Below are 26,915 nucleotides of genomic sequence, written 5' to 3' on the forward strand. Positions count from 1 at the left end.
ATATTTTTGATAGAAAAATACTTGATATTCAGTTTAGCCCGACTTCAGTTCCATTTCCAAACATAAGCGACATAACTGCTATATTTTTTCATACAAATAATAAAACACATTTTATTTCTTAATTTTTATTTAAATCACAATTATTCTTTATTGATATTGGCACTATCATACTTGTCCATAACATCACGGGCATATTTCAATTCTTCCAACAAAACACGTAACTGGGCATTGTCTATGTTCAGCACATGTGTGGTATTCTGAGGCAAGCCATTGACCAATTCCTGTGAGATTTTCAGCTCAAAACGACTACAATTTATGCTATCCGGAGAGGGTGGCAAAAAACGTAACGATTCCAACTCGTTAACTGAAAATAACATTTTAAAGTTATTAAGAAAAAAAACGTAAATATTTCTTATTAAAGCATAGGACAACTATTAGTAGCTTACTTTTAAAAGACTTATCAATCAAACGTTGACGTATTGCTGTGGCATGTTCGGTTAGTACGGAACACATTGCGGCTGCATGTTCCTTAGGCAGACCCAATTGTTGGATTTCTTCATTGAACACCAGTTCGCTGGCGTTGTGACGGGCAGCATTATTCAGCAAGAAATGTATACAGGCTACTGCTGTCTTTCCATCAGCAGAGACGGATGACGTCAATGCCTTTACTTCGTCTTCCTGCAAATTTTTTAATCGGTAATTTATGAAAAATGACAAATGATAATTAACGTTACATCAAAATTCTGCCCCAATATCTTTTTCGCCACCATATCAGCCAGAGTTTTCAATTTGCTCGCTTCCAATACAGAGAGCGTAGATATAATTTCTCCCAACACCCAGTCGGGACAATCGCCATCACCACAGAAGCGAAATTTCTGCAATAGAGAATAAAGAACAATATTGAACGTGAAATTGGTGTTAATTGTGCGTGAAATCGTAATTATAATTAAAAAATGGCACAGATTGTTTATTTTGTTTAATTGGTGTACAAATTATTGAGCGAGGGCGTTGGACATGATTAAAGATGACTAACATAATTTTAAGACAAATTTTAGGCATTAAGTTAAACCACTTTTATGTGACCTTTTGCAATGTGTTTTTATACCCTCCACCATAATATGGAGGGTATATTAAGTTTGTCATTCCGTTTGTAACACCTCGAAATATACATTTTAGACCTCACAAAGTATATATAAAAGCATAAAATGTTATGGCGATTTATCGATGTCCGTCCGTCTATCCGTCTGTGGAAATCACTCTAGCTTCCGAACGAAATGAAATAGGTTGATAAAATTATACTCAAATGTGTATCATGTCTGCAGGACTTTTGGTATTGAAAATGGGCCATGCCCCGTCCCCGTATAGCCCCCATATAACGGTACCTCCCGATATTCGGTATTTTGATGATTTTAGCGACATTATTTATCGGAATTCTTTCAAATTTGGTATTTGAAGTTCGTAATAGATACTACATCATAAAACAGAAAATGGGCCGTGTAGATTAATTTCTTCGTATAGCCCCCATATAACGGTACCTCCCGATATTCGGTATTGTGATGATTTTAGCGGCATTATTTACCGGAATTGTTTCAAATTTGGTATTTGAAGTTCGTAGTGGATACTACAGCCTCTGACAGAAAATTGTCTGTGCAGGTCCACGTCTTCGCCACGCCCCATATAACGGTACCCCCCCCCCCCCTATATTCGGTATTTTGATGATTTTAGCGACATTATTTGCCGGAATTATTTCAAATTTTGTATTTGAAGTTCGTAATAGATACTACAGTCTATGCCAGAAAATTGTCAGTGTAGGTCTACGTCTTCGTATAGCCCCCATATAACGGTACCCCCGATATTCTGTATCTTGATATTTCTAGCGACATTATTTATCGGAATTGTTTCAAATTTCGCATTTAAAGTTCGTAATTGATACTACAGCCTATGCCAGAAAATCGTCTGTGCAGGTCCACGTTTTATAACCCCCATGGTACCTCCCTATATTTTGAAGATTTTAGCTACATTATAAATAGATTTTTTTCAAGTTTCGAATATTGTAATAGCTTTTGACAAAGTTCTTTATGCCGGGCCACGTCGTCGTATGGACCCTAATATACGGCTACATTCGGTGCTTTTAAGATTTTAACAGAATTTTTAACGAATTTGCCGGAATTATTTCAAATTTTGTATTTGAAGTTCGTAATAGATACTACAGTCTATGCCAGAAAATTGTCAGTGTAGGTCTACGTCTTCGAATAGCCCCCATATAACGGTACCCCCGATATTCTGTATCTTGATATTTCTAGCGACATTATTTATCGGAATTGTTTCAAATTTCGCATTTAAAGTTCGTAATTGATACTACAGCCTATGCCAGAAAATCGTCTGTGCAGGTCCACGTTTTATAACTCCCATGGTACCTCCCTATATTTTGAAGATTTTAGCTACATTATAAATAGATTTTTTTCAAGTTTCGAATATTGTAATAGCTTTTGACAAAGTTCTTTATGCCGGGCCACGTCGTCGTATGGACCCTAATATACGGCTACATTCGGTGCTTTTAAGATTTTAACAGAATTTTTAACGAATTTTACTTTTTTTGAAAATTGCCAAATTTGTACCAAATGGTGGAGGGTATTCAAAGTTCGGCCCGGCCGAATATATATCTTTTTTATTTATTTTTTCATCATCTTAGCACGTCCGTTACTTCACTCTATGTTGGTTGATTTACAACCCCATATATAGCTTAACTGCACTCTGTACTGGGCCATAATCTGTCCCCAATATTATGGGGAACAAATTCCAAATGAGTTTTATTTAAACGAAAACACTCTTTAAATCAAGTACGCAAAAGCTATAGTAGCGCGTGGCGACCATGTGATACCCTACAACAGTACAATATATTGAAAGCTCCATTATGTCAAAATCTAATTTGGAAAAATTCGCTTTTAATATCATGTCATAGAGTCCTGTCCAGATGTTACACTTAGCTTTTTGATCGGGACATTTGTCCAAATTTACGCACTCCCTCGTCTTGTTAGGCATTCAAAACAATTTCACAGGATGGTTGTAGTCCATATTACAGCTAAACTTCTTCCCTGTTCTTAAATTTCTTCTCATACGAAATTCCGTGTCGATTGGTTTTCAATTATCACCTGTAGAGCGACAGCAAAATCAGGAACATTTTAATTGTTTCGCCCATTGGAACATCATCAGAGCTGTCCTCTTCGTGTTCTTCTCATTTCGCCGGGATAAAAATATTCGCGGTTAAGTGGAAATTTTCCTATTTTTGACATAAAAGTTGTACTTTATTTTACCCGCTACTTTACTTTATTTTACCCGCTCTAAATCCATCAAAATTCGGCGTCGATTGGTTTATAATTGTGGCCTGTAGAGCAACAACAAATTCAGGGAAATTTTCTGTTTTTGTTTAATTTCAACGCCTACATATTTTGCGATCATCTCCAAAAACAATATGCTAATATTTCGACCCTTTCCCCACCTCCATTTTCAATTTCAAGAGGATCGGGCCATAATTGCGACTTTTAGCGTGGTTACAAATTAACATGGACAGACGGAGGAGCGGACATACATAGATAGATCGACACAGCTAAGCGAGATAGGAAGATCCATATTTAGTTTCCTATGTTGGAGACCAATATTAATTACAACTTAATAAATAGTGAGCTAAAAAACGAATTGCACATCTCAAGAATATTTGATTAACTGCAACGCATTTCAGACATTTTGAAATATAAAATGCGTGGGAAAATTCTTATGAAAGTGCTTGTGTTCTCCAAACGATAACTTAATAAATGCTTGTTTATTCACTTTTTCTTTAGTTTGTCTTTTTTTCCCTATAATATGCAGCGAAATATGTTGCTCACATTCACAAAACAAATAACTCAAATGTTTGCAGTAAACAAATGAGCAAATCCTTCGAGATATATATAAATGTGAAAAGTTTTATAGCAAGGATACAGAACAAAAAACAAACAAATAAATTCTAAATAACTAACCAACAGTAGATGGTCGATTTATTATTTCTTTGCAACTTTATTAGCAGGGAAAAGAGAGGCAATGTATAATGACTGTAAATTAAATATGACTGGAAGTCTTAAACTTCGTTAAAAAAAATCCGGGTACAACTCTAGTTTAGTAAAAACTCTTCGATTTTTTCGAAATCTTTTCCAGAGGTTGGCATTTTTACCCTGATTCCTGAAAACTATTTTTTTCTTGGGGGACGGACCCGGGAACCCTGAAATTATAGTCAAATTATCGATTTTTTGCAACCGAATTTTTTATAAAACCTCCAAAAAGTTCAAAACGGGCTCATTATGAGGGTAAACAAAATTAGTGCCAAGTTATAGCTGACACTCTTACCTTTCCAAAATGCTACAATTTGTGCGAATACCTTTTTCGGGTCCAGAATATGGGTCTTTCAATCCGCATAACCCGATTCTAACCAGTTCATTAAAATTATGTTTTCAGTAAAATTTGGAATTACAAAAATTTTCTAAATTTGACTAGTTGAACCCGGACTTTGGGGTTAAAAATCTGGGGTCCCGGGTTCGACCCCCAAGAAAAAAATAGTTTCCCGGGATCAGGGTAAAAATACCTACCACTGGTAAAAAGTGAAGAGTTTTTACTAAACTAGAGTTAAGCCAAAATCTGTAACATTCAAACGAATATATTGTAAAATATAAGTTAAAAACAAGTATAGAAAGTCCTAAAGTCGGGCGGGGCCGATTTTATGATACCCTACACCACTTTGCTAATTTAGTTGAGCTCAACATAACAATAAAAAGTTTTTATGGGAGAATTCAATCATACACGCTATGATTATAATTATTATTTAAAGTTCAAAGGACTAAATATGCCGAAGCATTTGTATCTTTTAAATTCGGACTTGTATTGCCCATTTGGTGCAAAATTAATTTGAAATCAGATAAAGATATATATGGGAGATATATCCAAATGTGAACCGATCTCGATAAAATTTAGTAAAGATATTTCTGAGCTGTATTTGATATATTTCCCTGAATATCGTTGTTACGGAGTGCATATTACAGCTGTGGGTAACAAATACAACAAATCGGATGAAGAGTATATACGGAGCTATAGATATATCTGAACCGATCTTCACCAAATTTGATATACTAGCTTCTAGACTCAATTCGTCATAAGTGCCAAATTCCATCCCATTTGGACAAATATTAGACGTTTGGTGCACAATAAAAGATAAATCTGACGAAGTTATATATGGACGCTATATCCAAATCTGAACCGATCTCGATAAAATTTAGCAAAGGTATTTCTGAGCTGTATTTGATATATTTCCCCAAATATTTTTGTTACAGAGTGCATATTACGGTTGCGGAGGACAAAAACAACAAATCGGATTAACAATATATATGGGAGCTATAGCTATATCTGAACCGATTTCGATCATATTTGGCATACTTATTTTCAGGCCTAATTTGGTTTGGTTGTGCAAAATTCCATACTATTCGGGCTGATATGACATGCACAATAAAAAGCAAATCGGACGAAGATATATATGGGAGCTATATCTAAATGTTTACCGATTAACTCCAATTTCAATAGGGTTCGTCCTTGGGCCAAACAAATGTTGTTCGGAAAATTTCATCTCAATCGGATAATAAATGCGACCTGCATTTTGTTCACAAGAATACATGGACAGACGGACGGACGGACGGACAGACGGACTGACATGCATAAATCAACTCAGAAAGTGATTCTATGCAGATCATCAAAAGGAACTATGGGTCTATCTCGTTTCCTTTTGCCTGTTCCAAACAAATGCACAAAGACATAATACCCTGACCACCTTGTGGTGTAGGGTATAAATAGTGGTGGCGTCAACTTAATAATCGATTTAAGTAAATAAAATTTAATACTTTTGGAAGCAGAAATATTTTATAATGGTAAATAACAGTCTAAAGATCATTTCTTTAGAAATTCTTAACAACTCCTGTTGTGGAAGAGAAAACAAATACATCCTTTCCTAGTGAAGTAAATTGTTTCTAGGCTATTTAAGTATTGAACAAACTTTCCCTCACGGATGTTTCAAACTGGTATTTCAAGTATTTATGTCAAATATTACCAATTGTCTGAACCGTATAAGCTGTAACTTAATGTCATTTCTGTGTAAAAACAAAATAATGCAGTATATCGAATTGATGTAGTCTATTGAACCTCTAAGAGGCTCACTATGCATGATCTATGAGCCTTTTCTTTATTCTATATTCTATAATTTTAAGGTTTCGATCACCGAATGAGTAGTACTTTTTAAATACAAATAAACACCTAATTTCTGACAACGGCATATTTTATGTGTTTGGAAGGAACTAACAACATTTTCCGACTGCCCACAATCATTAGATGGGGGTAAATTATTTTGTCATCAGTTGTAATCAAAGTATTCTTTGGGAATCCCAAAAATGAATGAAATGAATTTAATAATCCCTGACATTATTTAAGATAGATGTTCGAAACTTTGCACAGACGTATACATTATTCTTACAATGATTGATATTGAGAGAGGTATATCAGTCCCCGTTTAGGTATAGCCCTCAAATAATTACACTACCGACCGAATAAACTCTATTATTTCGATTTGGGAAAGCCTTTTCGTCAATAGTGTCTCACTGGCTCACCGACGTAGCCAAATATTTCGGCAAACCTAAAAGACAAACATTTTGTTTTTTCAGACAAAATATTTAAACATTTACCAGACTGTGTATTTAATATGTATTCAAAAACAGAAATATTAAATGTTAGAAGCCCCGTTATGCTCAAACCCATTTTGGAATATTTCGCTTTTGAAATTATGAAGAACTGCCCAGATATTACCCTTAGCATTTTGACCAGGGACATTTGCACTCCGTCGTGCTGTTAGTTGTTGCGGTCCATTTTACAGCTAAATACAATCCAATGGCCACCCATAATGCTAGAATTCTTCCCTGTCCTTAACCCTCTTCTCAGGCGTATCGATTGGCATCAATGGTGTGATCAGGAATTTTTTTCTGTTTTTGGTTCAATTATGCCCCTAAATATTTTGCGACCATCTCCAAAAGCAAGAGGGTCCTGTTTATCTTCAAATTTGGACTCATCTATATGATTTGCTTGTCTACGATATTTGGTTATATTCGTCAACGATATCAGCATAAAAAAGCCAAAAGTTCGCCTTTTGTGCATTTTGATTTCGCCTGTAAGTAATGTTGGTATTTTTTCACACAAAAGTAGTGGTCCATTCTAATCGCTGTCCTAAACTCTTACATCATGCGAGATTTCGTGTCCTTTGATTTATATTTGTGACCATTATAACGGCTGCAAAATCAAGAACATTTTTAGTTGTTGGTCCATTTCAACAACAAATAAATTGCGGATATCTTTGAAAACAATAGGCCTAGCTTGTGAAAATTTTCGTGAGGATCGGACGATATTTGCAATCAAACTGTGTTGTAATGTGAAGAATAATATTATAAGTCAAATTGAAAAAATCGCATGCGATAAAATATAAGAAACAATAACAAAGGTCACAAAATACTACAAAATCTATATTAGCATCATTACCTCATACTTTTATGCCAAGAGGGCATTCTGAATTGACAAAATTTGTCAAAATCGGTCCAGCCATTTTTGAGATATAAACATTCAAGCTAACATCCCCTTCCTTTGCATATACGCATTGTATATATTTCGCTATATAAATCCGATATATTTACTATCGGCAGTTACGTAAGAATTTACCTGTTCGTCTATTTGTGATTTCGCCGGGATTAAAATATTTGCGGTCTAATCTAAAATTTGACTTTTATTTAACACAAATGTTATGGCCTATTCCACTAAATATTACCCGATGACCATCAAAATTGGAAGATTTCTGCCCAGCCCTATGCTAACTCGATTGGTCTATAACTGGGCTGCGACCTTTAGAGCAACTGCCAAATCAGGAAATTGTTCAGCTTTTGGTCCATTTCAACCGTAAAAACCAAAAGCAATAGGCTTCTATTCTTACCATAACCCCACCTCCATTCTAAATTTCGTAATTGAGATAGAGCCGTAATTGCGACCTGTAGAGTGATTACAAATTAACATGGACAGACGGACGGACGGACGGACATAGCTAGATCGACTCAGCTCGGTGAGATAGGAAGATCAATATATACTTTCCTATGTAGGAAACCAATATTTCAAGGTGTTGCATAATTTTTGGCCCAATCGAACTTATAATCCTCCCAACACATAGTGTTGTAGGGTATAAAGCTCATTTTCGGCCTTTGGTACGTATTAGATCACTTGTCAATGCATCCAGAAAGGGTCACAGTTTGGTGCGGTTTATTGGAAGCGAATCGTATCGTAACTTTGAATGGTAGGCGCTACCGTCAGATGATATCCAACTTTTTTTGGCCAAAATTTTCGGGCTTGACTTGCATAACATGTGGTTTCAACAAGATGATGACAGACACCACACAACACGCATTACAATCTGCTTGTTGAGAGGTGAACATTTTTTTCACGTTCGAGACTAGTTTTTATGAAGCCGTGTTGGAGGTAATGTCTATACAGAGGAATCCGCTTCCATTGATACATTGGAAAACAAGATTGAAGTATTTATTCGTGAGTTACCGCTTGAAATGTTGGAATGAGTATGCCTAAGCAGATGGACCATTTGAGGAACGTTGTTTAATTGGAAAAAGTTTCCTGCAGCACGTAAAAAATTCACCCTATAGTACTATGTTGCAGGTTCTTTAAACAAAAATAATTTTTCCAGAATTCCATTTGTTTGTGTGTTAATTTGACGAAGACATAAAGTATAGTGGACATAGTGGACTATACTTCAGGTCCCATTGAGTTATTTGTAGAAAATTAGTTTTGATATATGAATTTAACTCTAACGCTTCGTTTGATACCACAAGTATTTTCAATTGGTATTTAACATCGATACAGGTTACAATCATTCCGTTTAGAACATCTCGAAATGCCTCCCTCATACCTCGTAATGTATGTTCTAGACATTGACATTGAATCCATATAACGATACCTCTCGAATTCAAATTCTGTAGGGGTGTCAGATGCATTTTTTAACCAAAGTAACTGCTTGCCATAATTACAAAAGATAGGACAAAGCTACATCCCAAATACAATTTTTTTCTTTTGGTGCCTCTATTCTTTAATGTCATATACACAGTTTGTATATATGTGTATTGTTTTGAACAAAAAAGAAAATAATTTGAAATTATTTTTAATTCGAGTGCATCAGAAATGCATACTTTCGACGTTAACGGACAACAAATTGCAAATTTTCAGATAAAACTGTATAGTCTTACTATACACCCCATTTACCCCAACATTCCATTCATGTTTTGCGACTTTTCCTCAATATAAGAATTTTGAATTTTTGAAAAAATGTAAAATAAATAAAACCGATTGTTGCATATTTAAAAGTCTTTTCAGCATGATAAGACTCCAGTACAGAGTTCCATTTTCCTAGTTTCTTGAAGTAGAGCAACCATTCTTGTTGAGCCATGATTACTGTAATTTTACGTTTCAGGTTAATGGGTAATATTAGCCGTCTCTGCCGAATAGTTTTATATGAATGCAGTATTTAGAATAGTCGAATAATGGAATAATTAGATTGTTTTATACCCTAAACCACAAAATAATCCGAAATAATCTTCGGATACCCCCATGACGACTTAGCCATATCCTCACTGATAAAGAAAAGCTTATATGCGCGATTGAAAATGGAATGCATAACACTTTTAGTTATGTTCCCAATCTTCAATGTAAGTCCACTATAAGATATGGCCCCTTCATAACGACACCCCCTGATTTTAGTTATTTTGAAGACTACGGCACCCAGATCTACTATCTGATTGACTTGTTTTAAATCGAATTATGGATATTTTACAATTTCTCCATAATAGTCGAAATGGGATCTGTTATTTTAACAAGTGTATTTTTACTTAAATGCCAGCGATTTGTCATACACATACAAATAAATAATTGCATGCAAAAACATGTTTGCATTTATATTCTCCATTTTCACTCGAAAACAAAAGCAACAACTAAGCCACTTAGTAAAGCAACTTGTTGCTTCAAAGACACCATAAATAGGGGAGGGGGAAAAGGACAATAATATACAACTCATCCGTTCCATCGTTTAATTTTATTTATTTTTTTAATTTGTCAAAACGTTAGTCTATCAAAAGGCAAAGAGGAAAAAAACGCGACAAGCAACAACTCTCAATAGGATGTGTGCGCATTTTTTTTTAATTGTTAACGAAGTGTGAAAATTATAGTCGTTATTATGACGAAATGTTTTCGTTTCAATGAGGGGAAGACCTGTGGAGGAAACCCAACTCGTGCCATTTCCGTTTGTCTATTCTCTGTGTGTCTGTCCATTCAAAGTTGGTAATTATTTTATTAACTGCCTTAAAAGTGTACTTCGTTCGGGATAAAACTGACGATTAATATGAAATGGTCTTTATCCTTTATGAATATTACGCCCAACAGCAGCAGTGCTAGCTGAGAGGATGGGGGGCAGGAGGGAAGGGGGGAAGGGCTATTTGCCGTCTTGGCTCCTCAAAATTGTATAAAACAAGAAAATGTTCAAGTTTCAGAGCACAGTATTCATTTGCAACTTCAACATTTCACACGTTTTACAAGTCGCTCGCAGATAACGGTCAGCTGCATAGAACCGCCAACAAATTCAATTTTAAATTTGTTTTGTAACTTTTTTCGGTTAAGTGTTAATTCAATTATTTTTGTCCGAAAAAGGTAAATTAAAATTGTTAATTATTCTTTACGTAAAAGTGTTAGCATTTTCATAAAAAATTACCCAATTTGTAAGTTGTGTAAGCTGGTAGTGTCGTTGTGTGAAAGGAAAAATATCCGGATACATATAAAATTGACTTGTGTTTTGTAACGTAAAATAGTTATTGTAAATTAAAAAGTGGAATTAAAAATTGCATATTTGTGATTTGATTTTATATTTCTTATTGAGCAATTGAAATTGCAGAATATAAGTGAAATATGTAATATATAAATGCTCTGTTCCAGAACCTGTAAGAATCTACTAGATTTACAGTTTTTATAACCTCCAACTTGGAAAGAGGGTATATTAACTTTATCATTCCGTTTGTAACATCCCTAAGTATTCGTCGTAGAGCCCATAAAGTATATATATTCATGATCAATATAAAATTCGAAGCCGATTTAACGATGTCCGTCTTTCTGTCTTTCTGTTGCAATCACAATACAGCCCACATTATTTGACGTAGAGCTTAAAAATGGTATTAAAAATTAGATATTATATCAGTCCACGTTTTGGTATAGCCGCCATATAACGGTGCCTCCCGATATTCGGTATTTTGATAATTTTCGCCACATTTTTCCACGCATTTATCTAAAAATTGATTTATGTACGTCGTAATGGGTTGTAGTATTTCAATGATTTTTGCCACATTTTTCACGAATTTGTCTAAAAATTTGTATTTGACGGAACATTGTATTTATAGGTCCACGATATTCGGTAGTTTGATGATTTTTGCCATATTTTTCCGCAAATTTGTCTAAAAATTGGTATTTGTAGTTCATAATGGGTTCTAGGTCCGGTGACAGAACATTGAATATTAAGGTCCGATATTCGGTATTTTGATACTCCTACGAAATTATTTCAAATTTGATATTTAAGAATATTCGGTAGATGACAATCCTTGAAGTTTAATATTTTTTGGTATGGTTTTATGGTTTTTTGAAAAGTTTAACAGCATTTTCCAAACGATCTTACTGATATTTGTAGTACACGTTTGATTTCAGTTACTTTTATATAAAAATGTTTTTTGCCCAATGGTGGATGGTATTAAAAGTTCGGCCCGGCAGAACTTAATGTTTTTCTATTTGTTTTTTTTTTTTTTTATATTCCTGCAGTTCTGGAACAGACTAATAAATTTAAATTACATTTGAAAATTTTCAAAATTACGGAATATGTTATGACATTACAAGGCTAACAATCTGACAACTAAGTTCGTTGTTACAATACATAAGTGTGATTTAAAATGCAAAGAAAGTCCGACTACTAAGTTTATTGTCAAATTGTTGTCAAAAGCAGGCTTCTTGTCTGACCAAATCAAGGTTTTAAACTTTTTTGATTTTTGTTTGTGATTTTTGTTTGATTTTTGTTTATGTTATTTAAATTTGAAATGTTGTTTTTTTAAACAATGTTTTTCTGAATTTCGGAGGCTGATTTGGAGTTCTTGTGAGAAATTGAAACCTATGTTGGAGAAAAGGAATTTGGTGAGATGATGTTTGGTGGCGGTAATAGTGTCTAAATTAACATCGGCCAAAGGCTTTTCCACGCATTGACGTTGCCACTGCTGACGCCGACCAGCCGGAACTTGAGGACTTCTTGCCTGATGTTATTGCTGTTGTGTTGACTGTAAAGCGTGAAAACCCACCATATTTCTGTGAAGAACGGTCCTGTTTTTTATACTCTCCTACATCAGGGGTTTTTATTACGTTTATCATTCCGTTTGTAACTCATGGAATTAAACGTCCTAGATCAATATAAAATTCTAAGCTATGTCCGTCCGTAATTCTGCTGATATCACTCTAGCATCAGAATGCGGTACTGTTCGGTAACATATTTCATTCTTATATTTTTCAACGGAATTTAATGTTAACTGGACGTTTTGTGTCTTGAAATTGGGGAAACACATTCTTGCAAAGAACTTTCCTTAACGGTTCCTTACTGGAATCGGTATTTTTAAGATTTCAAATGGAATTGTTTGAAAAATTATATTTCGGGTTCAAATAGGTTCAAATAGGTTTGGAGTTCTGGTAGAATATTGTCTATGCAGATTTACATTTTCGATACTGCCGATAAATCAGCATATGACCCGAATTACGACATTCGGAGAAGATTTGTTGATAGAAAATTTTGGATGTGCGGAGTTTTAGGAACATCGTCTATTGATTTCACACTTTCCGGGAGTTATTATTTCAAATGTATGTACAGTGATGAGTGGGCAATATTGTCCATTGTCGCACCTGACCTAAGTCTGACTAGATATTAAATTGTGGGAGGCTTTAACCGTGAAAATTTTTATTTGGCAAAATGTTAATTTTTGTGATAGCAGAAGAAATAGTCAATACCGCCCACCTCTCAACTCCATCAACGTTTGACAGAAATATTGCGATGTTCCATGTCAGTCTCTCCCCTCGAGAATTATTGTTTGTACCAGGCGGACAGATACATCGAAATCGACTCCAAATGTCCGGATACGGATTTCTCCGAAGAGATATTGCATCGTCCAGATTATGTAGACATTTTAATACATTTAACTCGCTTGCGTTTTTTAAACGTTTTGTATTGGGTGGCGCGTGCTGAGTGCGATGATGCTGAGTCCTGTTGGAATGTCCGCGATAACATTCGGCATTTATTTTGATGGCACGGTAGATTAATACAGGCGGAGAGCGACCATCAGCTGATCTCTTTGGCAAGTAAACACGATCATTTTGTTTGCTGGACAACGAACAAACTGCTGGACAACAAATGTTTTCTTATCGGAGAAAACCAAATTCTGCAGTTCAACACTTTCGGCCAAGCAAAGCAACTCTTTAGCTCTTTAGAGTATATTTTCTTTAGGTTGCGGTGTAAGTTTTCGAATTTTCGAATTACAATCGTTTTACCCCGAGCTCATTTTTCAATATTTGCCGAATGGAATATTGCGATAGGTTCAGCTCACGAGCCATTTTTCGGCCTCAGCGACGAGGGTTTCGATCAAGTCGCTTCTTTACTTTTCGAACCATTTCTGCTGATGTTGCTGTTTTCTTCTGTCCACTTCCTTGACGTCGGGCTTCGCTACCAGTATCACGGTAACGAGCGGTGGCACGAAACCCAAAAGATTTATTCACATTTAAATAATGGACTGCTCTAACGATAGTCACTTGTGGTTTTCCAGCCAAATAAAAAGAAATCACACTGTCACGCTTGAATTCCATCACGAATAACTTTATTTCTGGAAATAACTTTATTTCGGATTTTGACGATAATATTCAGTGATTTTCAAGGTTCGTTTGTTTGTAAGACAATTCATGGTTAAATTATAGACCAAATTGAAGATGTTAGACAGTGAAATTAAATTAAAATCTTGAAAAATTGAAGAATAACCTAGATTTTCTTTCAGAAATATGACCGAAATCGTTTCTTAATTCATTTTTATACCCTCCACCATGGGTAGGAGGGTATATTGACTTTGTCATTCCGTTTGTAACACCTCTAAATATTCGTCGTAGACCCCATAAAGTATATATATTCATAATCAGCATAAAATTCTAAGACGATTTAGCGATGTCCGTCTGTCTGTCTGTCCGTCTGTCTGTCTGTCTGTCCGTCTGTCTGTCTGTCTGTCCGTCTGTCTGTCTGTCTGTTGAAATCACGATAGAGCCCACATTATTTGACGTAGACCTTTGAAATTTGGCACAAGTGTGTGTATTGTCCCTAGGATGGTTGGTATTGAAAATGAGATATATCGGTCCACGTTCTGGTATAGTCCCCATATAACGGTACCTCCCGATATTCGGTATTTTGATGATTTATAACACATTTTTTCACGGATTTATCTGAAAATTGGTATTTGTAGGTCATGACGGGTCCCTGAGCGTGTGGCAAAACATTGCATGTATAGGTCCACGTTTTGGTATAGCCCCCATATAACGGTACCTACCGATATTCGGTATTTTGATGATTTATGCCACATTTTTTCACGGATTTGTCTGAAAATTGGTATTTGTAGGTCACAACGGGTCCCTGAGCGTGTGGCAAAACATTGCATGTATAGGTCCACGTTCTGGTATAGTCCCCATATAACGGTACCTGCCGATATTCGGTATTTTGATGATTTATGCCACATTTTTTCACTGATTTGTGTAAAAGTTGGTATTTGTGGGTCATAATGGGTCCTAGTTCGTGTGGCGAAACATTGTAATTATAGGTGCACGTGTTGGTGTAGCCCCTATATAACGGTACCTCCCGATATTCGGCATTTTAATGTTTTTTGCCACATTTCTTCTAGTGTTCTTTTACCCTAGGGTGGAGGGTATTAAAAGTTTGGCCCGGCCGAACTTAATGTTTTTTTACTTGTCATTGCTAAATTGGTTAGGATTATATATAATTGCATCCGCAAGTTTAAATAATTCTTTATAATTTTTTAAATATTTTCTCATTGTCTTCTATTTTTAGATCATCTAGAATTCGACCAAACATGTATTTTGTACGCGTCAGTATTCTCGTAGTGTTTCTATGCTTCTACTATTGCCACGCACGGGCGGAGATTAGGGATCTTCAAACATGCGAATCACATCTGAATAAATATCGCAGATTTTTACTTCAGGCTATTTTGAATTTCGAAGATATCTGCGATGCCTATAATCCCCGTGTAGTTCTTGCTGCAGATAATGGCCTACCACCACAAATGGCATTCCTTGGTCATTACCAACCCACCGAACAGAAGGCAGAAACTTGGACATTCTTGAAATTGTTAATGGCTCAATTCAATGACATGGACTTTGGTAATATTTTACGTGATGCAATAATCGATAGATGCCATTTGAAGTTCCAGCAACAACAGCAGCAGCAATTGATTCAGCAACAACAGCAGCGCGATGAAAAACGTAACACCGTGGTTTTGGGTAAAAAGCAACGTTTCCATTCCTGGGGTGGCAAACGAAGTGGTGGTCTTGTAACCAATGATTTGGACATGGAACATAATGTCGATGATGTTACCATGGCATATTAAACTGTTTCCTGGATTTACAATTTGCATATATGCGTGACCTAACGAAGAATAAAAATGGCTGGTTTTGAATCACTGAAGAAGAAAAAAAAAACAACTTAAAACTCAAATTCCTACCATAATGTGTACAAATGCAAAGAATGTTATAGATTTTACTTATAAGTCTGTGTGTTGTTTTATATGAATATTTTTAATAAATATATAAATTAAGCAGCAATATAAATATATTTAATGTAATTATTTTTGGGGGAACTGAGAAAGTCAAGTAGGCACCGCCCATATTTTATTTACTTGAGGGCACTCATGTAAGGACATCTATTCTTTGATTTTTGAACTACGGCATATTTGAACATTTTAATTTTCAAATAAAATTTTGACAACTACGAGTACAAGGCTTGGAATTTGAGAAGTATTGAAAAATGAATCAATTCAATTGTAAATTTGGAAAGCTTTGTAATATTAAAATTTATTCTGCGATGTTAGAAAATCTTCATCAAAATGATCAATGTCTCAAGAATCAGAAGAGAATTTAATCGATGATAACGGAAACACAAACTCAATCCATACGCATATTTATATACTAGAATTTTCATTGAAGTTTCCGGGCCTATATCATCCGCTGAGCAGAAGGCAATCGCACAATAGACAAATTGTAAGTATCTGTCGATAAAAATATTAACATTTAAAGATCTTCTGGTGGTAAACCAGGTGATTATTCATCATTAAATCTAAGAAAATACAATGAGCCGCAAATTGTCCTTGTCTTTTAAGTTTTTGTATTTAAACTAAAATTCAAGAGGATTTCATCTATCAGTGATCATAGCTTAAGACTATCACCCATCTGCAGACTCAAATTTCCAACAAAAATAGAAATTTCATACTAGTCCGGTAACAATTTCCAATTATTGCAACTCGTAGACACCAGGAAGTAAGAGCCTTCTACCCAAGAGTCTAGGACACCCACATAAGCGCTGCTCGATCGCTTCTATTTCCTCTTCATCTTTACAGAGCCCTAAGCAACCAATAAACATTCGTGACTTGCCTTTATGGCTTTACCACTTTACACCACGAATATATGGCAAGCTGTTGTCAATATATGACAGCTCTTCTCGATTTTACTCGCTGCACTAGTTTACCGTTCTTCTTTCATGCCCTGGTTGAAAACAACCAGGACATCAGCACATGCATACATACAGCAAATTCCCAACTTTTTGCAAATGGTTCATTAAACATACTAAAAACATAGAAAAATTATCTTCGAATCAGAACCCTACAATGCTTTTATTGAAGTCATAACCTATGAATGTGCCCCAAGGCTTTAAACTTTACACAGAGATTGGGATACAAATTATTATGTATGATCCAGATATATATTATATTAGACTAATGATTCTAGCTATTTATATTATAAGAATTTATAGAAAATCAGATTAAGGATATATATGGGAGCTATATCCAAATCTTTGCCGTTCTCGATAAAATTTGGTAAATGTATTTCTGAGCTCTATAAGAGCTGTCGGATGCATATTACGAATGTGAGGGACTTAAACGCCAAATCGGATGAAACATATAAATATATGGAAGTTTTAGCTATATCTGAACCGATTTTCACCAAATTTGATATACTTGCTTTTAGACTAAATTTGGTCGGATGTACCAACATTTAGGAATTATTGTCGTATATTGGCCAATTGGTGCACAATAAACCCGAAATCGGTTGAAGATATATGTGGGATAAATATACGAATTTGAACCGATCTTGATAAAATTTTGCAGAGGTATTTCTGTGCTGTACATGATATCTGGCATCTAATATAATTTTAGTCGAATGTATATTCAAATGTGAGAGACTGAAACACCAAATCGTGCAGTGCATATTACGCAAATCGGATTAAACATATATATGGGAACTATACCTATTTCTGAACCAAATTTGATGTACTTGCTTCTAGACGGAATTTGGTGGAATGTACCAACATTCAGGTCATTAGGACTTATATTGGCTATTTTCTGCATAATTAACACGAAACCGGTTGATTATATATGGGAGCAATATCTAAATCTGATCCGATTATCACCAATTTTAATATGGTTTGTTTGGAAAATTTCATTTCAATCGGATAATAAACGCGACCTGAATTTTGCTCACAAGAATACGTGGACAGACGGGCATTGAAAATAATAATTCGAAGCAAAAGTTATTTGCATTTTTGGTTGAGAATATTAGTATATCAACTAGAACTTTCGCAGCACCCACAATTGTCAGCTCTATATTCTTTAATGATGTTTAATTTAGAATTGCATAAAATATTGCTATTTATTGACCCCTGGTTTGGTCATTAATTAGTCGTTAAAATGTACGCGCTACGGTTTATTGCAACCTTGTGCTAGCGCCTTTGACATTTTAACTACTAATTATTTGTCACTTGTTTTGCCGCCTCCTTTAGACATCAAGGAGTATTTGGCTGTCATTCGGACAGACAACACCCGCAATATCGTTTGCAAGCACATATCGTTGTGCATAGAGAGGCATATTGTTGCCAAAGGTAATATCGTTACCTCTTACCAAACTAAGAATAAATAGATCTATATTATATTAAGGAAAACCTCTGTTGTTTTATTTCTTTTTATATTTCCCCCCTACGGTCCACTGCTCGACGCATTCGGCGTTTTACTCCCATCGGCGGAGCCCCTCTGAGCTAAACATTGGTCCAATCGAACCGGATATTATTGCCCTCTTGAACGCATTTGGAATCCAAAATTTACAGTCCATTAATCCTGCATTGCAAGGTACGTATAGTGCAGTGTTTTAAAGTGAGCTCGCGTTAGTAAATTGCCGCGACAATAACAAAACATTCGGTTTTGTTCAGGTCCAAAGGTAGTTTTACAACGTCACATCTTTCTTTTGTTTTGTTTCCCGCCAATCGTTGGCTTCTATTTTGGATTCTTGCATTCGGCAGCATCATAATCAAAACAAAAATCAAAAATAATAAATTAATAAAGCAAAACTCAAAAATAAAATTGTTGCTTTGTTGTTTGGTTCATGTAAAACAACAAAACATTAAATATTTCGTTGATACCAACAATATTATCGTCGTTGCTAGTTCTTAGTTTGGCGTGCTTTACTACATAAAGCAAAGATTGCAATATAATTCTTTTGGTTTGGTCTGTCCGTTTTAATATTGCATATTGTTGTTGTTACATTTATTCTCTTTTTCTCATTGCAACAACAGTCAAATTCATTTTCTGTTTTGTTTGTCGCAAAACAACAACAACACTGTTTGAACCACCACCGCTGCTTGCTTGCTTTGTCGTCGTTCTCTGATCAGCACTTGTTGTTTGTGCTTTGTTAGATCAGTGAACGAACATAACAAACGAAGGAAGAACATTTTTGTTGATTCCTCTTTCTGTCGTGTCCGTTTAAGTTGAGTAGCTACACTACGTGGGTCGGTCACTTTTGTTAGTTACATTGTTTGTTATAGGACATTGGAAAGTTAAAACTAAAATAAAATAATATAGTTAATTTTATTTTTTGTTGTTGTTTTGGAAACTTTAAAATTAATACAACCTATAGACGGTAATTCTGGCAAATTAAACAAATAAAAATAAAATAGTTATTTTATTTATTTTTGCATTTTCCCCCAAAATTGTTCGGTATTTCTTCATTTAATTATGGCCTTCGCTCCTCTACAAACCTTCTTTAGAGCATTGGACGCTCTGACAGAATTTAGTGCACAAATCGGTGCAATAGAAGATACTAATTTAGATATTAGTTTTTTAGAGGAAAGGAAGAGCAAGTTAGAAAAATTATGGCAAGCGGTAAATAAATCGTTGCGCCGCTTAGAAAATTCGGAAAATGTAACCAAAGAATATCTCCATTTGGCAGAAAGTAAATATAACGTTTCTATTAACATTTACTCTAGTATGATGGCAACAATTAATAGAAAAATTATAAAATATAGTTGCCTAACAAGAAATTCAAATAAAATTGAGGATAAAAATCAAGAGCAATCGGCTCAATCTCTTTTGGTTCCTGAATCGCAGGAAAATATTGCCGCAAGTATTTCTTCTGGTTGTGATATCGTTCACAATATGACACTGCCCCCTATTGATATTGATATTTTTGAGGGAGATTTTTCTTCTTGGCCTTCCTTTCGGGATTTGTTTAGTGCAATTTTTATAAATAACTCTCGCTTGAGTGATGTGCAGCGCTTGTATTACTTGCTGCAAAAGACTACTGGTGATGCAAGGGAAATAGTTTCCCAATTTCCTTTAACAAATCGTGGTTTCGCTTTCGCTTGGAAAGCATTAAATGATGAGTATGACAATACTCGTATGTTGGTACATCGTCAGTTGTCTTCGTTATTTAGTCTTCCAATTCTAGATAAGGAAACAATCTTTGGTTTGAAAGAGATTAGAGTTGGAATTAATCGTTGTATCTCCTCCATGTCGACTTATAACGTTCCCACGGATCAATGGGATCCGATACTTGTCTTTCTTTGCCTGCAACGCTTACCGGAAGAAACGACACTGCTGTGGGAACAAGGTATCAAAAACAAATCGGCTCTTTCTTCGTGGAAAGATTTAGACACATTTCTTTCAGAGCGGATAAACACGCTTGTGTGTTTGGAAAATTATAGAGAGAAATCCATTCCTTTGCAGGATTCAAATTCGCTTGACACCGCTAGAAAGTGCAAATCTAAATGTTCGTCTCCCCCTTCTATTGGAAAATCGTGTCGTCTTTGTCATAAGTATACCCATCGCCTTCATTTGTGTCCAACATTTAAGGAATTATCTCCCGCAAAAAGGTTTGCATTCGTCAAGCGCCACGAACATTGTATAAATTGTTTGGTAAAGGGACATAAACTAGTAAATTGTACTAGTAAAAATAGTTGTTGGAAATGTGGTCAACGTCATCACACGTTACTACATCGCGAGTCATTAAAACCGAATAGTTCTTTTCCGGTTCTGACTCCAAAAGCTCAGGCAAGCTCGTCAAAATCGTTGTTGTCAGCTGCAGCCCCAGTTTTTCGTCCCTCAAAATATACATCCTCCACATCGGTTGGAGTCGAAAATCCTAAATCTAATTTTGTTCGTTCGAAATCGTTGTACAAAATGTCCAAAAGGAACCTTATTAAGTTTATAAAAGTGAATTTATCGGAAGGTAATCAGTCAACAAAACGTAAATTTGTAAGCAATGTTGTAAAGCGACCTTCACATAAAATCGGTCTCGCGACAACTGGCAATGTATATACCGACATTGGCACAGGGTCTCAATTGGAACCCCCCTCGAATATCGTTTCGGGAAACACGTAGCTCGATTGAAGTCCGAATCTGTAACTGCAGGTTCATCTGCGGCTTCAAAATATTACATTTCGTGTAATAATATGCTTGATTGAAGTCCGAATGTGTTACTGCAGATTCATCTGCGGCTTCATATTATCGTTGTAGCGGAGATGGATCCCGAATCTGTTACTGCCGATTCATCTGCGTTTCCATTCCCTACATTTAGTTCGAAAAAAAAGCTCACACTGCACTATACAACCCGTACCTACTACTGGAACTAATATAGATTAAGTTAATTGTGTTGAAACATGCTTTGATGTTTCAAGGGGGTCGGCATGTTTAATTTAGAATTGCATAAAATATTGCTATTTATTGACCCCTGGTTTGGTCATTAATTAGTCGTTAAAATGTACGCGCTACGGTTTATTGCAACCTTGTGCTAGCGCCTTTGACATTTTAACTACTAATTATTTGTCACTTGTTTTGCCGCCTCCTTTAGACATCAAGGAGTATTTGGCTGTCATTCGGACAGACAACACCCGCAATATCGTTTGCAAGCACATATCGTTGTGCATAGAGAGGCATATTGTTGCCAAAGGTAATATCGTTACCTCTTACCAAACTAAGAATAAATAGATCTATATTATATTAAGGAAAACCTCTGTTGTTTTATTTCTTTTTATATTTCCCCCCTACGGTCCACTGCTCGACGCATTCGGCGTTTTACTCCCATCGGCGGAGCCCCTCTGAGCTAAACAAATGACAAATTTTATCCTTATCTATCATATATTTTTCTAGTTCAAATCTGTTTTTGTATGCTTTACTAAACACTATTATAAAGGGCTAAAATAATTGTAGCCTTCACTAGGTATAATTAGGTAGGTGATAAACAAACGTATTGCATTGAACGTCCATCCAATGTCGTCTAAAGCAATATTAGGGTAAAGAATACTGCCCAAAGTTCTCGCGATACGCAGTAATTATCTAACTAATATAAAACACAAAATATAAAACACAAAATTTAATATTTTCCAACAAAAAATTGGGTTTACATTTCTCTATATAAAAGTCTGCAGATGTATATAATTTTTCTGGAGTTTGGAACATTGCTTTAACAAGTATCAAAAATGCCAATTGGAAAATGGTCTTATTTCAGCCACATACGAACATACGTTGTGATTGATATTCCATGACGACTCTTCTTAACAGTATTTATAAAAAATGCATTATGTCCTTGAACATCTACAAAACTACTCATTAAAAATTGAAATACCATCAATATTGGAAGGACATTAAGTAGGTATGTCTTTGCCATAAAACAATTTGTCATTATTTCTACCATGGATTTACGTATACACATTTTGACAATGAATTGTAAACAGGTCTACTACAAAGACTAACTATTTATAGGTGGCCAAAAATAACTAATTTTTTCTTGTTACAAAGCCTTGTTAAAATAGTGGATCAGTAATCCATTTGGTATTGATCTTTTTATGTGCCGGGGAGTGACCCGTTTGCAACTATGTGCAATCTGAATCCATCTTAATCCGCTTTTCAAAAATTTCTCGCCTAGTATTGGAATGTCAACAATAATATGACAATTTGATGGTATGCAGCAAGCATAAATTTCCTTAATTCATATTCGACTTGCCTTATCCATCCTTTCCACATATTATTTTTGTAAGAGATCCGTATGATTTTGTCCACTTGAACAGGGAAAACATTTAATCAAAGAATTGCCAGGAGCGTACTCATGCCATGCTGAGCTGCTATTGGGATGAAGCATATGCAAAATAAGGACCAGATAGTCCAAGTTCTATTAGCAAGTTTTATTCAAAACATGGACATTTTTCCCACAAGAATTACATTGCTTTCAATACATAATCTGTTATTGTTTTGCTGTAGGAATATGAGTTAATGGCTTAATTGATTAATGGTCGTCCCTCGGTCGGCACGGGTGTGAAATGAGTGGCGTTGGGTGCGTTCGATTAAAAAAAAAGATTCTTTTGATATTCTGCAAGCTAGTTATACCATTTGAAACAAAGACAGGTAAGAGGGGCATTAAGTTCGGCTAAGCTTGAAATTAATTCAACAATTCAAAACCACTCTTTCCAAATATTTACAAGAGATTCTTTCGTTGTTAACAATCTTTATTATGTGCTTAAACCGAATATCAGGTTTTACCATATTTTGATACAATTACATTTTAAACACATATACACAATTTACTATTTCGACTTCATAATGAATAAATTATCATTTTGAAATCGAAATAGTAATTTATACATAAGAGGTTTACGACGAAGTGAACCCTTTAAACTACTTACAATCCGGAAGACTCTTTAACAAGTAAAAAACAGCTAAGGCTGAGCCGAACTTTTTATACCCTCCTCCATTTGGAAGAAAATTAATTTTGAAATTTTCACCACATATCAAACACTTTTGTACTACTCTTCGGAAAGAAGATTTGTTCATGACAAATGAACAAATGTCTGTCAATCCATTCTCCAAATTAAAATCGTCTATAAGAAAATTACTCAAAAAGGAATATTAGGATTTGTCCATGGGTGCTATCCAACAATGTCTAGGAGTACTTTGTCCCAAATCTTTGTTGACTTTTTTTAATGCATGCAGTGATTTTTGCATTTTTCAATTAGCAGACATTGATAATAATAATTCGAATTAACATTTTTGGTTGAGAACAAAAACACCAATTTGCAGCCCGTTTCGTTCGAACAGACATTCAAGAAGGTATTTGTTGGGCATACAAAGACGTGAACATGCATAAAAATTTTTCTCTCAAACGTAGAAGTATCCATTGAAAGATCCAACACGAAATTCAAAACAATTTCGGTCTATAATGTCGCTAAATCATCAAAATACATAATATTGAGAGGCACTGTTATATGGGGGCTATACGAAGACGAGAACCTGCATACAAAAAATTTTCCCATAGGCTGTAGTATCCATTACAAACTTCAAATACCAAATGTGAAACAGTTACGGTGAATAATGTCGCTAAAATCATCAAAATACCGAATATCGGGAGGTACCGTTATATGGGGGCTATATGAAAACGTGGCCCATTTACGAATTTTACCTGCCTACTAGCAAAATAAACATGTGTGCAAAATTTTAGCCTTCTATCTCAATTCGTTCGTTTTTTACGCTGATCAAGAATATATATACTTTGTTGGGTCTAAGATCGTTATTTCGATGAGTTACAAACGGAATGACAAAATGAATATACCCTCCATAGTATGGTGGAGGGTATTAAAAAGAAAAAACAAGTTAAAAAGCAGTAAGTTCGGCCGGGCCGAACTTTGAATACCCTCCACCTTTTGAAACGAATTTTAAAATTTTCAAAGAATAAAATTCTTAAAAAAAATTCTATTAAAATTTTAAAATTATAAAATATAGCCGTTTATTGGTGTCTATACGACGTGGACCTACATAGGAATTGTTTGTCATAAGCCATTACCATATTCAAACTCGAAAATTGAAATAAAAAGTGAATAATGAAGCTAAAATCGTCAAAATATAGCATATAGGGAGGTACCGTTATATCGGAACTGTGCGAAGACCTGCACCTGCATAGACAATTATCTGTCACAGGCTGTAGCATCCATTACGAACTTCAAATACCACATCTCAAACAATTTCGATGGGTATTGTACCTAAAATCGTCAAAACTGATATATGGGACCTATACTACATATGGGGCCTGCATAAAAATTTTGTATCACAAATATCGGGAGGTACCATTATATGATGGCTATTTGAAAACGTGAACCTACATGACCCATTTACGAACTTAACCTGTCTACTAGCAAAATACACATCTATCCCAATTCGATCGAAAGATATCCTGATTACAACAGATAAATAGACGGACATCAGTAAATCGACTAAGAATTTTACGCTGATCCGGAATATATATATATACTTTGTAGGGTCTACCATGAGTATTTCGAGGAGTTACAAAGGGAATGACAAAATCAATGTACTATGGTGAAGTAAATAAAAGGATGAACCGTAATATGATGGCTATAGCAAAACGTGTACCAAGGTATTACATATTCAATCCCATAATCTAGGTAGATCCCTTCAAAACTTACGAGTGATTAACACAAGACCGACATTTGTAAATCGCCTTAGAACTATATGCTGATCAAGAATATGCATATATATAGATATATACTTTATAGAGTTTTAAATTATTATTTCGATGACTTTAGTCTAGCTTTTATTACATTTCCTGTATAGTTGGAATTTCGTACCCAACAAAAACTCAAAAGCTTTGTTCCCAATGTAGCCAATGTAGGTTCTATGGAAATTACTAATACGAAGATAGGTCTGGTGTATTCGGTTCATATATGAACAAGATTTAAGCGCTGTCCATTGTTAAACGCCATGTCCGGGGTTAGCTTTGAGCTACTTGACAATTACTCTAGCAATTCCATTCATTTATTCTTACCGAGATTCTTCTCACAACTTAAAGATTCTCTTGAAGTAATAGCTTTTCCACGCATTTGTACATAGTCGAACCATTAGAACCCATGGGATACGAAAACATAATGTAATCTACCAAAAAGGGAAGTTTTATTAACAAACTTACCATTTTTTATTAATTATGTTTATTCTGGTTGGTAAAGTTGAACCAATTGATAACAAATATAGAATTAAAACCGTTCCAAATGTTACGAATAAGGAGAGGAAACAGAATGAGCGACTTGACAACTTTGTAGTTTGTTTACGAATTTGGAGAAAAAGAAATGGAATGAAAAGTGGGTACCATCAGCTGACGAGGATAGCAACAAACAAATCGATATTTGATTAATCGATGTTTTATCGATAACGTTTTAAAATCGATTTATCGACATAATATCCGTTACACACATGAATCACACAGATTAAATTTGAAAACAACGAAAATACCAAATTATATAAAATGCGTAGAACAACCAAGTCATATCTACTAGGCAAGAATATCAAAAGAATAATTTTTCTTATAATCGTGAATCAAAACTGGTGATTGGGAAATTAATTTGTTAGAAACATGACTCAATTACAGAAGATAGAATAAAGCTACCTTTTAAATACATTTTTTCTTGTGATGCCCCTAATCTGTGAAAACATATACACAACAACAACAACAACAGAAATTCTTAATTTCCCCGTTAGCGGACAATGAAATGTAACATTTTGGAATAAAACCATTTCGTCCCTCAATCTTGGATTCAATTTTGTGAAAAAAACAGTACAGAGTTGTGTAACCTTTGTTTTTGGTTAGAAATATTTCCAGCGATACCTTTTAAGAAGATTGTGTAGTCTGTAGTTTGTTTCGGTATTTTGGCCAGAATAATTGCCCATTTTTTTCTTTTATTCCAAATTTCTGATATTTATTGTAAAAAATTTGATTTTTGTCTGCGACACTACGTATTCAGTTTTTCTTGAGATCCACTTTGAAATTGTTATTATACAATGGACACATGACCTCCATCAGTAATCCGTCTATAAAACAACTACAAGAAAACTGTTCCATCAATGCTGAACCATGTTCGATGTTGCATGACCTAAATACATTTTAACTTTGTGCTCAACACCTGTCAGGAAAAAGCGTAGAGCGCTTTGCCATTAGGTTTACTAGCATATTTCGAATCTTCGTATACCAAATAACACAACGCTGCCACAATATGGTATTGTGAAACACAATTGAACCATTCCATATTCAAGCCTTAAGGTACGGTCACACTGGGCAAATATTTGATCGAAATTTGTTTTCCCATATTTGACTGAACAAAT

The 26,915-nt window shown here is 35.0% G+C and overlaps 2 protein-coding genes and 1 long non-coding RNA gene across 5 annotated transcripts in view; 2 read left to right on the plus strand and 1 right to left on the minus strand.

Annotated features, from left to right (window-relative positions):
- Positions 1–27: 27 nt before the first annotated feature.
- On the minus strand, positions 28–25,863 carry LOC101896110 (COMM domain-containing protein 4). Its single transcript, XM_011292159.3, has 4 exons — positions 25,729–25,863; positions 735–875; positions 447–678; positions 28–364 (listed from the first exon to the last, which is right to left on the minus strand). The coding sequence occupies exons 1-4, from the start codon at positions 25,729–25,731 to the stop codon at positions 141–143; spliced, it is 600 nt and encodes a 199-aa protein (XP_011290461.1). The 5' UTR covers positions 25,732–25,863; the 3' UTR covers positions 28–140.
- LOC101894080 (leucokinin) lies at positions 10,653–16,033 on the plus strand. Of its 3 annotated transcripts, none has more exons than XM_011292158.3 (2): positions 10,653–10,806; positions 15,272–16,033. In XM_011292158.3, the coding sequence occupies exon 2, from the start codon at positions 15,294–15,296 to the stop codon at positions 15,825–15,827; it is 534 nt and encodes a 177-aa protein (XP_011290460.1). In that variant the 5' UTR covers positions 10,653–10,806; positions 15,272–15,293; the 3' UTR covers positions 15,828–16,033. The 3 variants fall into 3 exon arrangements, with proteins under 3 accessions (XP_011290460.1, XP_019890586.1, XP_005178414.1); XM_020035027.2 differs by lacking the exon at positions 10,653–10,806 and adding an exon at positions 11,986–12,162; XM_005178357.4 differs by lacking the exon at positions 10,653–10,806 and adding an exon at positions 12,169–12,324.
- Positions 16,170–26,915, plus strand: part of LOC109611775 (uncharacterized) — a 52,913-nt gene continuing 42,167 nt past the window's right edge. Inside the window, exon 1 of the long non-coding RNA XR_002194097.2 lies at positions 16,170–16,476. This is a non-coding gene — a long non-coding RNA (uncharacterized LOC109611775). The remainder of the gene's footprint in view (positions 16,477–26,915) is intronic.

The sequence above is a fragment of the Musca domestica genome, unplaced genomic scaffold (assembly GCF_030504385.1).
Source record: "Musca domestica strain aabys unplaced genomic scaffold, Musca_domestica.polishedcontigs.V.1.1 6, whole genome shotgun sequence".
NCBI lineage: Eukaryota > Metazoa > Arthropoda > Insecta > Diptera > Muscidae > Musca > Musca domestica.